Source organism: Pseudorca crassidens, chromosome 5 (genome assembly GCF_039906515.1).
Source record: "Pseudorca crassidens isolate mPseCra1 chromosome 5, mPseCra1.hap1, whole genome shotgun sequence".
Taxonomy (NCBI): domain Eukaryota; kingdom Metazoa; phylum Chordata; class Mammalia; order Artiodactyla; family Delphinidae; genus Pseudorca; species Pseudorca crassidens.
In genome coordinates this window covers 29,270,734-29,285,967 of record NC_090300.1, presented here as the reverse complement: position 1 = coordinate 29,285,967, position 15,234 = coordinate 29,270,734, and the positions used below count along the sequence as shown (strand labels likewise).

Sequence of the window (15,234 nt, the reverse complement as noted above, 5' to 3'; positions counted from 1 at the left end):
TAAACACTTTTTAAAAAAAATAAATTTATTTATTTATTTTTGGCTGTGTTGGGTCTTTGTTGCTGGGCACGGGCTTTCTCTAGTTGCGGCGAGCGGGGGCTACTCTTTGTTGCGGTGAGTGGGCTTCTCATTGCGGTGGCTTCTCTTGTGGCGAAGCACGGGCTCTAGGCGCGTGGGCTTCAGTAGTTGTGACACACGGGCTCAGTAGTTGTGGCTCGTGGGCTCTAGAGCACAGGCTCAGTAGTTGTGGCGCACAGGCTTAGTTGCTCTGCGGCATGTGGGACCTTCCCAGACCAGGGCTCGAACCCGTGTCCCCTGCGTTGGCAGGTGGATTCTTAACCACTGCGCCACCAGAAGCCCTTAAAGACTTTTTGAAAGAGCAGTTTTAGGTTCACACCAATACTGAGAGGAAGGTACAGAGATTTCCCCTATACCTCCCGCCCCACACATGCATAGCCTTCCCCATTATCAACATCCCCACTGGAGTGGTGCATTTGTGACAACTGATGAACTTACAATGACATATAATTGTTACCCCAAGTCCTTATTTTACATTGGGTTCACTCTTGGTGTTGTATATTCTATGCGTTTGGACAAGTGTGTAACGACATATGTCCATCACTATAGTATCATACAGAGCATATTCAATGCTCTAAAAATCTTCTGTGCTCCACCAATTCATCTCTCCCATTCCCAATAATCTCTGGCAACCACTGATATTTTTACTGACTCTATAGTTTTGCCTTTTCCAGAAGCATGAATACCTTTTTTTATAAAAAAAAATCATGTTGAGTTCTCTATAATTTGCTTATCAGATGAATTCCAGGCTGCTTATTAAGGCTTCATGGACATAAGTGTTATATGTGGTGGCTCATAATTCTTAGAATATACAAGACATAAAACATGGGAGTGTTCAGCTGATATAAATAATGAAATAGCACCTAATAATAAGAGATACATACAGAAGATTCTGAGGAAATATAATATCAAGTGTGGCATTCCATCTCAAGGAAATTGGTGGTCATAGCTAGTAGACTTTTTTGGCAGTGAGAGAGGAAAGGGCATCCTAAGTGGAAGGAACAATGCAAACACAGAATCTGAAGTGGAAATTACCTGTTTATGGGAAAGGGAAAGTTAGGAGACCAATCTGATTAGAACAGACCATTTTACCAAATAGTTGACATACTTTATATAAGAACTAGGCAGAGTTGGATTATAGAAGGCCTAAATATTAGTTTGAGTTGAGGTTGAATTCCACTACTATTAAACAGGAAGCCCTATACATTCTAGAGTATTTGAACAACACTATTTGAGGGCTGGAAAAGACCTCAGAGTTCATCTAAGTCCAAGCCGTAATTTTATACACAAGGCCACAGAAGCCCAGGGAAATCAGATTTGTGCAACTTGAGGCACAAAACCCAATTTCCTGATTCTGAGTCTAATACCAGATTTATCTTCACTACACTGCCACAGGGCATAAACTGAGTTCAAAAGCAGGAGTCCTTATTATTAGATACGTTGCTCAATTATGCCATGATTGAGCAACACTGGTGAAAGGCTCTTTAGGAAAGATTAGGTAGGAAGTACTATGTAAGAAGGACTAGAAAGGAAAGACATAAGAAACAGGAAGCACAGATAGGAGGTTAATCTAGGGCTGGGATGACAATTTAAGGTCCAGTTGTAAAAACTGAGAAGGGGTAAAAAGATTTGGGGATTCAATGCAAAAAATGTTAGAGAGAAGAAGCAAAAATTTTTGACTTCATGCTTTTCAGATTATATGCCTGAGTAAATGGTTGCGTTAGAAAATAAGGATAAGAGAAGAGGCTTTAGATGAGGTCAGTTGTGAGACATCCTGAAGTCGAGGTGATGGCGGAGCATCCATCTATACCTGTCTTCTAGAAAGTTGGAGATATTCGGTTAGATCTTGATTGAGAGGTTGGAATTAGAGACATAGATTAAGTGTTAATTAGCAGAGAAGAAAGACCCAAAGTCACCAGTCAAGGAATAAGGCAAAAGGGAAAAGAAAACTGTTGCGTTTTAGGGAACAGCCCCCAGTGAAAGGCTGGAAGAACAGAGGTTAACAAAGAACCTGAACAAATAGGGAAAGGAAAGAGGAGAGACTCGGGGTAATGTTTTCTCTTAGAGCAAAACTCCTTGAAAGAATTATCCATATTTGCTGCCTCCAATTTCTCTCTTCCTCTTTTCTCTTAAACCCACGCAAATCAGTATTTCGCTCCTATCACTTAACTGAAACTGTTCTTGTCAAGGTTCCCAATGGCCTTCGTGTGCTAAATTCTGTGCATAGTCAATTCTCAGTTTTCATCTTAATTGATCCATCAGCAGCGTTTGACACAGTTGATTACTCTGTTCTCTCTGACATCTGTTCTTCACGTGGCATCTAGAAACCACCCTTCCCTGATTTTCTTCCCGTCACCAGCCATTCCTTCTCAGTCTTCTTTGTTAGTTCCACCTAGTCTCACTGACTCTTGAAGGATGGAATGCTCTAAGGCTAAGTTGTTGAACTTTTTTTCTATCTATCCACTTTCTTGGATATAGATAAATAGATATAGATATATACACATATATGCACATATGCACATATACACACATATATGTATATGTGTGGGTGTATATACATATATATGTATATAATGATTCCCAAATTTCTCTCTCCAGCCTGGACAACATTGATGACCTTCAGACTCAATGTCCAACTCTACATCTCCACTCAAGTATCTAACTCCAATAACTCTTCTTAAATGTTTAGTATACATCTCAAACTTAACAAAATTGAACTCCTGATCTTCCCCCACAAACCTACCAGATCTGCAGTCTTTCCCACCTCAGTTAATAGCCCCTCTATCCAGGCCTTAACAGTCACGTCCTTTAATACATTCTTTCTCTTTTACCCGCATATCCAATTCATCGTCAGCTGGAAATTCCTTCCAAATATGTTTAGAATTTGACCACTTTTCACAGGGTCCTACTACCCTGGTCCAAGTCAATATCAACTCTATCTTGATGATTTCAATAGTCTCTGAACTAGTCTCTGTTTCCACCTTGGTTCCTCTACATTCTATTCTCAAGATAGCAGGCAGAGTGATCCTATTAAAATATAAGTCAAATCATGTCACTCTGCTGTGCAAAACCCTCTGCTGATTCCCTATCTCACTGAGTAAAAAGCCAATGTCCTTATAATGGTCCAGGAGGTCCTACATAGTATCAATCTCTTACCTCTCTAATTCCATTTCCTACAACTCACCCTACTGATTCAGCCAAATGGTCTCCTCATCCTTGTGTATGCCAGGGGTCACCACCCCCAACAGGGCCTTTGACTTTGTCTTGAATACTCTCCCCTCAGATATCTGTATATCCACTCCTCATTTCGTTCAAATCTTTGCTCAAATGTTACCTGAACATTCCACTTAAAACTGCAGGGCATTTCCCTGGTGGTGCAGTGGTTAAGACTCCACACTCCCAAGGCAGGGGGCCCGGGTTCGATCCCTGGTCCAGGAACTAGATCTCACATGCATGCTGCAACTTAGAGTTCGCATGCCACAACTAAGGAGTCCATGTGCTGCAACTAGGAAGCCAGTAAATCACAACTAAGGAGCCTGTGAGCTGCAACTAAGGAAACTGCCTGCTGCAACTCAGAAGCCCATGTGCCGCAACTAAGGAGCCCACCTGCTGCAACTAAGGAGCTGATGAGCTGCAACTAAGGAGCCTGCCTGCTGCAACCAAGACCCAGCACAACCAAAATTAAAAAAAAAACCCAAACCAGAAAACAAATCAACAAAGCAAAAAAAAAAAAAAAACAAAAACCCCCCTAAAAAACCAACAATAAGAAAACAAAAACAAAAACCCTGAAAAACCTTGCCTTCCCCCTCCCCAAAATTCCCTATCCTGCTTCCCTGCAATTTTTCTCAAACTTATATTATCATCTAATATACCATTTTTTTTGTCTTATTTATTGTCCTTTCCTCCCTACAGTACCAACTGTATGAGAGCCAGGATTTTTGTTTTGTTTGCAGCTATATTCTCAGTGCATAGAACAATGCCTGGCACATGGTAGGCACTTAATAAATACACGTTGAATGAATGATAAAAAAGCACTCTTGAGGAATTAGCCATATTAAATAAATGAGAGAGGAAAAGAGGGTTAAAAAATCTGGTTATGGATTACATTTATGTAGAAAGATTTATGAATGATCTAAGGAAAACTTAAAAGAGCATATTGGCAGAAGTGACCTGTGCGTTGTAACTCTCACTTTTTTTTTTTACTTTGTTTAGATTATTTTTCCCACTTTATTATTATTTATTTAAAAACTGAAGTACAGTTGACTTACAGTGTTGTTGTCACTCTCACGTTTCATGTTTACTTTACGAACATTCCCTTTGCTGTTTTCCCCTCCCTAGCACTGATGATGCCACCATCACGGGGGGACATTAGAATAAATTAGGCCCTCATGGTGCAGGCTGCTGGTTTATAAACCTGAGAGGACATTCCTTTTTGACCTAAGCTGAGAAGTTAGGTTAGTAATCAGCAAAAAATGTAGTAGGAATTCATTCCTTTTCTTTTTCCTTTTTTTTGGTGCCTGAGTCTACTCTTTCAGCAGAATTTCTTTCCTTTTCTTAAACTCTATCAAGGAATGTGAATTTGCTCATTCACATCTAAGACAACCAACTGCCAGCATAAAGCTATATATTCAAGTGGAAGTGAATAAGTTAATGAGTGCCATTAAAGCCTTTATTAAAAAGAAAAATTGTCTACATTCTTACTCATTAGTCCAAAAACACATGTAGCCTAAGAGAACTATAAAAATTCAAGATCAAAGTGTTATTTCTATTTTATGAGATTTCAGGAGGAAAAGGAATCACTGCATACCTAAAATAGAAATATAAAATAAATTAAAAAAAATTAAATGTCCATCAAGCAAGGTATACTAACCTTCTCTTGTAGAGGTGGCTGAAAGTGTTGAACCTTTCCAGATCCCTGTAAGGATTGCCAAATGTTGCAAAATTCATCATCATCTTTAGCAGGTACCTGGGAAAGTACAAAAAACTTAAGGAAAACTGAAACATGAAAAAATAAAGATTCAGACTAAAAATCAAATAATTTATTTATTAAAGCTATTTAGCAGTAGACAGGATATTTAAATTTCATTATCTGTTATCTTAGTTCTTTTTTTCTGGAGCTCTGTATAGTAACCATAAAAGTATACTGCTGGAGTGAAAATGTTCTTCTACAGACGTAATTGGTTATGAAAAAATATTTAAAGCATAACAAATGCTATAAAAGATTATACTGAATCAATATCCCACCAGAAGATTTTTTTTTGGTCTTCCAGTGTACTGGCATATTATCTTATTCAAGCTAATATTTAATAATATTTATTTAAAAAATTTTTGGGACTTCCCTAGCGGCTCAGTGGTTAAGAATCCACCTCCAATGCAGGGGACACAGGTTCGATCACTGGTCCAGGAAGATCCCACATGCTGTGGAGCAACCAAACCCCTGCACCACAACTACTGAGCCTGTGTTCTAGAGCCCATGCACCACAACTATTGAGCCCACGCGCCGCAACTACTGAAGCCCGCATGTTCTAGGGCCCACGTGCTGTAACTACTGAAGCCCGTGCACCTAGAGCCTGTGCTCCGCAACAAGAAAAGCCACTGCAATGAGAAGGCTGTGCACCACAACAAAGTAGCCCCCTCTCGCTGCAACTAGAGAAAGCCTGCGTGCAGCAACGAAGACCCAATGCAGCCAAAGATAAATAAAATTTTAAAAAAATTAAAAAATTTTTTATCTTACACAAAAATAATCTGATTAAAAAAATCAGCTATTACTTATGGAGAACTGATTTCATGCAAATTAAAAATCTAGAAAAATATGCAACAAAATTTGACAGTGGTTACCTATGAGATTTGAGAGGATTTTTGCTTCTTTCCTTTGTTATCATCTACTTATCTGTTTTCTAATTAGTCTATAATAAACATGTGCTATTTGGATTAAAAAGTTTGGTTAAATGTAAAACAGATAGCTAGTGGGAAGCAGCTGCATAGCACAGGGAGATCAGCTCAGTGCTCTGTGACCACCTAGAGGGGTGGGATAGGGAGGGTGGGAGGGAGGCTCAAGAGGGAGGGGATATGGGGATATATGTATGCATATAGCTGATTCACTTTGTTATACAGCAGCAACTAACACAACAATGTAAAGCAATTATACTCCAATAAAGATGTTTAAAAACAAAACAAAACAAACAAAACAAAAAGTTTGGTTAAAATTTGGGGCCATGGAATTAAATAAAGTTAAGTATCTCACACAAAACAATTCAAGTTTTGCCCTGAGGAAGATGAAATAAAGGAAATCACCCATGAGTTATATGGTGGGAATTTGAAAATTGCCTTTGATGAACATGATATAGTCCTCTCCCTTACCTTTCAAATTAATGTCATTTTGTAGGAGATAATATAGGACATTTGGGTGATATAAGACAAAATAAGTGTTAGTCTACCAAGTAAATATACAAAGAGAAAACAGATATTTTCAAGATCATTATTTAAATAAAAGTCTTACTTGAGTAGGAACAAAAAGTGATTGAGGGGAATGGTTCAGACCTCCTAAATGCCCAGATGAAATTGATGAACTTGAGCTATAGTGATTCACAGCTGGCTGTGGTTTCACAATGGCTGTCAACTTCTGATTTCCTGTTTCAGAGCGACTCCCATGAGAAAGGTTCACCAAGGCACTTGTTGGCAGTCGATAACCTCTACCAGGTGAGCACCTAAAGGTAAAAAGTTTTATCAGGGTCAGAGGAAATTAATACTAAAGGGAGCTAAAAGAATCACATAATTTTGGGGTGGACAGTCCGTAATCCTAATTAAGAAATATTACTTTTAAATTCAGTAAAGGAACTTGAAATCATAGAAAGATCTCAATTTATAAGATTTCTGAAAAGTTTCTGAAAATGTTCTAGAGGTATAGTTGTATGTGTAGAGGTGTGTGTGTGTTAGTTTGTCCTCAGAAGGCTTGCAACATAATAGCTGAGTTAACCAAAAATTCATGAATTAAATGTCAAACTTCTTTAAAAGGTTATGAAGCTACCCCGTGTGGAGCTAGTGTGGCTCTACCTATGCAACAGGGCAAATGTTAGCTTTGATCACTTTTGTCTCCTGATCAATTGTTGAGTCCAGTTCTTTTTATCCTCATCTTCCCATCTTAATGTTCCAGAACTGGGAAGGCTAAGAGACAAGTATTTGCGATTTCCTTCCTTCCTGGCCTTGATAAAAGTGTTTAGATATTAAAATAAGCCTTCTCTGGTCAAAAGTTTTCAACTCTATCACCTCTTTAGAAAGTAATTTTCTTATATTCTGAGATCATGGGGAAGTAGAATTCCTTCATGAGAAATCTTTGTAAGATTTCTAGAAAATATTTTTGTGAGAACTATAGTTTAAGATTCTGCATTATAGAAATGAATATATTGCAGGCATGTAATCTTTTACACAGCTCTCAGTCAGTCAAGAAATCCGGTGTCTCTACCTAGGAGAGGAAAAAAAGAAACCCTGAGAAAAAAGTTAATCATCCTAAAAATATATTTCAAAGTTATTTTGCCTAAAGTTATTGGTAATCAAACATTTTCATGAAAAATAAAATCAGATATGGGATCCAGACCCTGCTGCTGCATTTAAGAGTGCAGACAGTAGGGCTTCCCTGGTGGCGCAGTGGTTGAGAGTCCACCTGCCGATGCAGGTCACGCGGGTTTGTGCCCCGGTCCGGGAGGATCCCACATGCTGCGGAGCGGCTGGGCCCGTGAGCCACGGCCGCTGAGCCTGTGCGTCCGGAGCGAGTGCTCCGCAATGGGAGAGTCCGCAGCAGTGAGAGGCCCACGTACCACAAAAAAAAAGAGTGCAGACAGTAAAGTCTTTGGGTAATAGGCACATTCAAGTTGCAAAACAATAATAGTATTCTGAATGTGATCACTACTTGTAAGGACTGAAGATTGTGATTTTATGCAAATAGGCTAAATAAGAGTAATTAATTTTTTATTTTAATTACCACTAATCAAAACAGAGGAGAAAAAGAAACTAAGCTAACTTCAGTTCAGTTTTCCAGTTGGTGTTTAGAAGGGAGAAAGGAAAACTGGAAAGGATTTCATTTAACCCTCACAATCACCTAGTGAAGTGCACATCTTCATTATAGATGAGGAAATTGAGGGTCAGAATGCTTTTAACTAACCTACCTAAGGTAACACAAAGGTTAAGTGAAAGAGCCCACACTTTCTAATATTCCATGGCACCTCTCATTCTAACATGATCTTTTTCCTATAATTTTAAACTTTCTTTCTATTAATGCTCCCCAAAATAGATTTGAACAAGTCTCCGCCATGTTAAATTAAAAACAAACAATCCAATCCTCTTCCTTTAAACCTCCTCACCCCCAGTTATCTTTTCTCCCCTTCACGGTCAAACTTCTCAAGGGTCAGCTCAGTTTCTTGCCTCCCTTGTTACACCTGCCATTCACTCCTCAAACCAACCCAATCTAGCTTGAGCACCCACAACTCCACTAAAACAAATGACAAAGACTTAAAATGTCACTCAATTCAAAGAACATTTCTATTCCTCAAGTTATTTAACCTTAAAAAAAATGCAAATCTGATCATGTCACATTTCTGATTTTGATGGCTTCACATTGCTTTAATGATAAAGACCATGATACCAAGATCCTTAGCATGTCCTGAAAGTGGCTTACCAGTTCCTGCGTAGTGTGGTCCTTGCTCTTCTCCCTTACTCTAATCTTACACAGTTGCTGAAGTTGACACACCTGCATTCTTTTAGTTTTTAAATGAGTGAAAATGTCCTCTGTTGCATATGCTATTCTTTCTTCCTGACCACTTGTCACTCTTCCTCCAGTTACCTATTCTTCATGTCCCATTTTAAACGTCACTGCTTAAAGAAAGCCTTTCTAGAACTCTCAGGACAGATCATACTCTTATAGACACCTGAAATACTTCTTCCCAGCACTTGTCACATTTTAATTAAAAAATTAATATTGTAGTAAGTTAATTATTGGGTTGGCCAAAAAGTTCGTTCGGGTTTTTGGTACCATCTTACAAAAAACCCGAGCAAACTTTTTGGCCAACTCAATGTATCCCCCCTACTAAAATGAAAGCTCCATGAGGGTAGAAACCATGTCTGTCTTATTCACTGTTACACTCCTGGTAGCAAGTATGATGTCTTGTACATACTAGGAACTGAAATTGTGGACAAATAAACAAGTAATGTAGTTATTGGCCACATGGGCATATTTACAAAGTATAATTATCATCTGGAAATACAAACCTTATTGTTAAACCTCCAGGAAATTCTTCATCAAATAACACTTCAAATAGTACATCAGCTTCTCTATTAGCTGTTTAAAAAAGAGAGAGACTGAAAAATCATACGATAAAAGAAAAATCAGCATGTAAGTTTTTGGGGGATAAGAAGCACTACAACTATCAATACAGAGAGTGAATGAAAAGAAAATAAGCTCACAGAGTAAAATAATACTATTTTAAATTAGATGCTGTGAGAATTAATTATATTTTTCTCTCTGTTTTGGTGTATGTTGGAAATTATTCATAAAAAGAGAGTAAATAAGAGATAACTTTGGAATTTGCGGTTTAGAAGGTCTTACAATCAGACAAAGGAAATGAAGATTTGAAGACATGGCAGTAATGAAAGGAACAGAATGGAGAGAACGGATATACTACTAGATAGAACTGGCAGGAGTTTGTGACCTGTGTAGACAAAAAGAACAGAGATGTCAAAGACTACTCCGAAGTTCTGGCTGAGATGACTTGGTAGATAATGGATGGCATGACTGAGACATGAGACACGTGAGAAAGACTGTGGTGCAATAAACTTAAGGAGAAACAGAAAAGAATAAATTTTGGCAGAGAGGATGATGGGATATAACTGGAAAGTTTAAATTTACTAAAATGCCAAGATAAAGTGAAATAATTAACTATAATAATATTTGAATTCTAAGCCCAAATTAATAATAGAGTCTATCACATAACTTTAGAATTGACTCTGTCTCTCTCTCTCTCTCTCTCTCTCTCTCTCTCCCCATCTCTATCCCCACCCCTTTCCACGCTATTGGTTCTGTTTCTCGGGAGAATGCTAATACCATACCTGATACTATGTTAGGGGTTGGGGGATGTTTCCCTCATTCTTGGTCCCTCATTCTTGGTCCCTCATTGCCCAAATGAAACCAGGCCTGCAGAGCTTACTCATTCTCCCCCATCTAGCTGTACCTTTCACCTGACACTTTTACCTAAAATCTAAACCCAAGAAAGTGGGGCTCAATGGGAGGCAGGAGTTTCTCCTCTGAAGGCTTAAGGTCCACTTTCTAAGTTCCTGTTTCCCATCTGAGGGAGAAGCCACTTACTCAAAAGATTATTGATAAGAGGATTGTTCACCCCCTTTAGTGGAGATGACAACGGAGATGAGGTATCAGCTGAAGGCAGTAAGACAAATATTTCCCTTTATATTCCATGTCCATGGCAGATATGGTTAATCAATGACAGAGCTTTTTCCACTCAGAGTAGATGTAGCTTTAAAATTTTTGTCAAGACAAAATTCCAAGTGGTCACTACTACTGATAGGGGTTGTCAGAAGAAAGGAAACTTCTATGTTATCAGAGTTCTAAGGCTTTTTCAGGACAATCTAATTAGAGTACAATCCAATAAGCTCAACATTTGAACTGCCAATGCCTGAGGCTGAACAGATAGCAGCAGCAGGGTTGCTTCATTGCACCCATCTGACCCTTACCATACTTAGCCTGGGCTTAACCTACTTAACCTTCCCACCTCCATTTTCAGCACCAGAAATGTACCCAAAAAAATTCAAAGAAAAATCAGGGAAGAAAATTCTCTTTTTAGAGGCAGACCCCAAGAAGATGTGCAAATGTGGAGAACCACTGCTCAAAGTTAGAAAAGAAACAGGGCACAGAGTTCAAATCCCAGCTCTGCCACTTATTTGTGTAAATTTGGGCAAGTCACTTAAACTCTTAGGCGAGGAAATAATATCTCCCTCTCAGGTGGTTGGGAGGGTTAAATGTAAAATGTAAAAGTGCCGGGCACACTGTTGGCAATAAATAAGCAGCTCTCTTAGGCTCATGGCCTGTCTGCTCTTCCTTCTTTCTGGCAGTGAGACCAAGGCTGAGTGCCTGGGATATGGAGGGACAGTGCTGCCAGCGCTCTGACCTCTAGGTACCTGATTTGCTGCTTCATGTTGGGTTGACTTTTTTTTGGAATCTATGCTGCAAAGCTACTCACTCCAGGCATCCCTTTGAGGCATTTTTAGATCCTTAGCTAATTCTTCCCTTTTCTTTCCATACTCTCATTTTTCTTTCTTTTTTTTTTCTTTTTTTGTAAAAAACATATAATATAAAATTTATCATTGTAACCATTTTTAAATGTATAGTATTGTAGTGTTAACTATATGCACATTGTTATACAACAGATTGATAGGTCTGTTTTACATACAATATCTAGTTGTATTCATAAAATTCAAATAAATATGCAAATCTTTTAACCACAAATAAGCTGATGCATCATGTTTGTTTATTTCTCCACAGATATCAAGAGATTACAATGACAATTAAGGTAAAGCCCTGAACAAGGTTAGATGAAGCCCGATGAAATGTTTCTCTTAGTTTCATGAAAACACAAGTATGTATTCTAAGGTTTTAGATAATTTTAATGTGCTACACATAAGCTACCAAATTTTCAGCAGCCGTTCCTCAACTTCCCCACGTTTTAATCACTTCCCAGATGATTACACAAGATAGAGAAGAAGAATTTTCTCTGAAAACCTAAAGCTGGAAAAAACTTAACTAAAACATAAAAGGATTTAGTGTTTTTCCTGATTTATAGTTGCTTACTGCTTACGTATAACACACACAAGTTTGTGTTTCACTCTACAATATAAACACAGTTGGAGACACGTCAAATATTGAATTATTACCCCCTTTAATTCCTATGATGGTGCCCCGAAGGCCAACTGGAACGGAAAAGTTCTCTCTCACATTTACAACTCGGTCAAAGAGACGAAACTCTGCATCCCGATCAGGAATGACTCCATGTTGCTGTTCTAAAGGCTGAAGAGAAGAAAGATTTAATTATTATTATTAACACTAATTTTAAGAAGTTTTTCTACTAATGTATTGAAAACATTTTGTTCCTTCTATACTTTCAAAGCAAAAACAACAACTCTGAATTCTCTGACAGGAAACTTACTCTGTATAGCAAATGGGGCTTCACTGTCACTCGAACCTTCTTATTATTCTTTCTTTGCTGAGGAAAGAAGAATTTGAAAATATTTTTAAAATATTAAAATTTTAAATTATTTTTCAATATATGGACATGCCTGAATGTTAAAAAGCCAAAAGAAATGAGTAATTTTAAGATTTGTGAATTTCTTTAGATGCAAGCAAGGATGAATAAATAAATTCTTACATTTTTTAAAGTAAAATTTTTTTGTTGATATATAAGACATATAGAAAAATGCAAACTTATAAGTATAAAATCTGATGAATTTTTATAGTATGAGCATATGTATGTATATCCACACTCAGTTCAAGAAACAGAACACTACTAAGCACAACATAAAAGACCTTGAAAAAAGAAATTAAAAATAGGGAACGCTTGTATTGTCTTCCAGTTACTACCCCTCCCCAATGTAACCTTATTTCTAACACTAAAGATTATACTTGTCAGTTTTGAACTTTATGTAAATGCTATCCTATTCAAATGCCTTTTTATCCTAAGAAGAATTGTACATAATGGTCAATAAAGATTAACAGTAAAGGAAAAACAGGTATAAAGTATTGATCTATGTCAATACTTTGGGTTTTGTGGCTACTTATAAAAATTAAGGTAACATTCATACAAAGTCTTTGCTTTTGGAAACTGGCTTTGGTGTTTAAATTTTTGACTATCTAAAAATGCTGGAAGAAGAGTTTTCTCCTCCATTTGCTACTTGTTAATTCTGTGACCTCACACTTAAGCACCAGCTTCCTTCAATCTGTAAGATGGAAATAATATTACCTGTTCTACCTAATAGAAATGTGAGAATAGGAGTCAAGATGGTTGTGTGGGAAGATGCCAAGTTAGCATCGCCCCACAACTAGGGTGCCTGCCGGCCGCTGGTGGGGGACCCTGATGCCCAAGGTGGGGGAACTCAGGGGGGAGGAGAAGTGGAGGCCTGACAGGATGGGTGCCCCTGAGGCCAGGGAGATCAGGAAAGGCAGGCAGGAGGGGCCCTCCAAGAGGAGCAGGAAAGGAGCAGAGGGCGATCACCCGGCCCACTCTGGCCCAGGGAGCCTGCTGAGCTCCCAGGCCGGTAGCACCCCGCCCCCCCAACCAATGCCTCCTTCAGGCCACGTGGGTCCTAGAGGCATAGGAGGGAGGCTGGGGAGAGCAGGATAGGCAGGCGGGAAGGGCCCTCTGGGAGTAGTGGGAGAGGAGCAGAGGCTGTTTGCCCCACTCATGTGGGCACGGGGAGCCTGCTGAGCTCCCAGGCTGGACCCTGCTCTCCAAAGCCCCCTCCAGGCTGTGGGGGCACAGGAGGGAGGCTGGGGAGATCAGGCGAGGCAGGCGGGAGGGGCCCTCCAGGAGGAGTGGGAGGGGAGCAGAGGGAGTTTGCCCTTCCCAATCAGGCTCAGGGAGCCTGCTGGGCTCCCAGGTGAGGCCCTGGCCTCTGAGACCAGGGGTGGGGGGTACGCCTGGGTCCCTCCTGTTCCTTTGAGCCTAAGCCCCACCCCCCACCCCACACAGCCATGAGGGCCTTTTCCGGCCCTGTGGGTCCTGAGCACAGGCCCCACCCACCGCCCAAACCTTGCCCTTGCTTAGGCCCCGCCCTCCACAGCCAAGGCCTCCATCCCTGCCTTTTTTTTTCCCTCTTTTCCCTCTGCCTCCTTTTTACAATTGTACTATTGTACCTTCCAGTTGTTGATTCATCTATATTTTTATTTTTATATTCTTTCTAACATATCTGTTAGCTTCCTAGTCTAATTTTATCTTTTACTTTGTTATTGTTCTCTCTCTCTTTTTTTTTGCCACCCCATTTGGCTTGCGGGATCTTGGTTCACGAGCCAGGGGTCGGGCTGAAGCTCCTGTGGTGGGAGTTCTGTGACGGAACCACTGGACTAACAGAGAACCTCAGACCCCAGCGAATATTCATTGGAGTGAGGTCTCATGAGTTCCTCATCTCAGCACCAAGACCCAGCTCTACCCAACAGCCTACAAACTCCAGTGTTGGAAGCCTCAGGCCAAACAACCAGTAAGACAGGAACACAATCCCGCTCATTAAAAAGAAAAAAGAAAGAGAGAGAGAGACGGCAAAAACATATGTCACAGACATAAGAGGAAGGTAAAAACCTACAAGACCAAATAAATGAAGAGGAAACAGGCAATTTAGCTGAAAAAGAATTCAGAGTAATGATAGTAAAGATGATCCAGAAGCTCAGAACCAGAATGGAGGCATGGATTGAGAAAATACAAGAAATGTTTAACAAAGATCTAGAAGAACTAAAGAACAAACAAACAGAGATGAACAACACAATAACTGAAATGAAAAACACACTAGAAGGAATCAGTAACAGAATAACTGAGACAGAAGAACAAATAAGTGAGTTGGAAGACAAAATGGTGGAAATAACTGCCGAGGAGCAGAATAAAGAAAAAAGAATGAAAAGAATTGAAGACAATCTCAGAAACCTCTGGAACAACACTAAATTCACCAACAATCAAATTATAGGGGTCCCAGAAGAAGAAGAGAAAAAGAAAGGTCTGAGAAAATATTTGAAGAGATTATAGTCGAAAACTTTCCTAACGTGGGAAAGGAAACAGTCACCCAAGCCCAGGAAGCAAAGAGAATTTCATACAGGATAAACCCTAGGAATAACACACCAAGACACATACATACTAATCAAAGTAACAAAAATTAAATTCAAAGAAAAAGTATTAAAAGCAGCAAGGGAAAAACAAAAAATAACATAAAAAGGAATCCCCATAAGGTTATCAGCTGATTTTTCAGCAAAAACTCTGCAGGCCAGAAGGGAGTGGCAGGATATACTTAAAGTGATGAAAGAGAAAAACCTACAACCAGGATTACTCTACCCAGCAAGAATCTCATTCAGATTCAATGGAGAAATCAAAAGCTTTTCAGACAAACAAAAGCTAAGAG

At 39.3% G+C, this 15,234-nt stretch overlaps 1 protein-coding gene across 3 annotated transcripts in view; it reads right to left on the bottom strand.

The window, feature by feature from the left end:
* The window catches only part of XRN1 (5'-3' exoribonuclease 1), a 100,804-nt gene that overhangs the window by 20,392 nt on the left and 65,178 nt on the right, over positions 1–15,234 (bottom strand). For all 3 annotated transcript variants that reach the window (XM_067737615.1, XM_067737617.1, XM_067737616.1), the window contains exons 28-32: positions 12,285–12,341; positions 12,013–12,145; positions 9,340–9,409; positions 6,578–6,785; positions 4,949–5,044 (exon numbers count right to left, since the gene is read on the bottom strand). In XM_067737615.1, the coding sequence (XP_067593716.1) occupies positions 4,949–5,044; positions 6,578–6,785; positions 9,340–9,409; positions 12,013–12,145; positions 12,285–12,341 (564 nt within the window). The remainder of the gene's footprint in view (positions 1–4,948; positions 5,045–6,577; positions 6,786–9,339; positions 9,410–12,012; positions 12,146–12,284; positions 12,342–15,234) is intronic.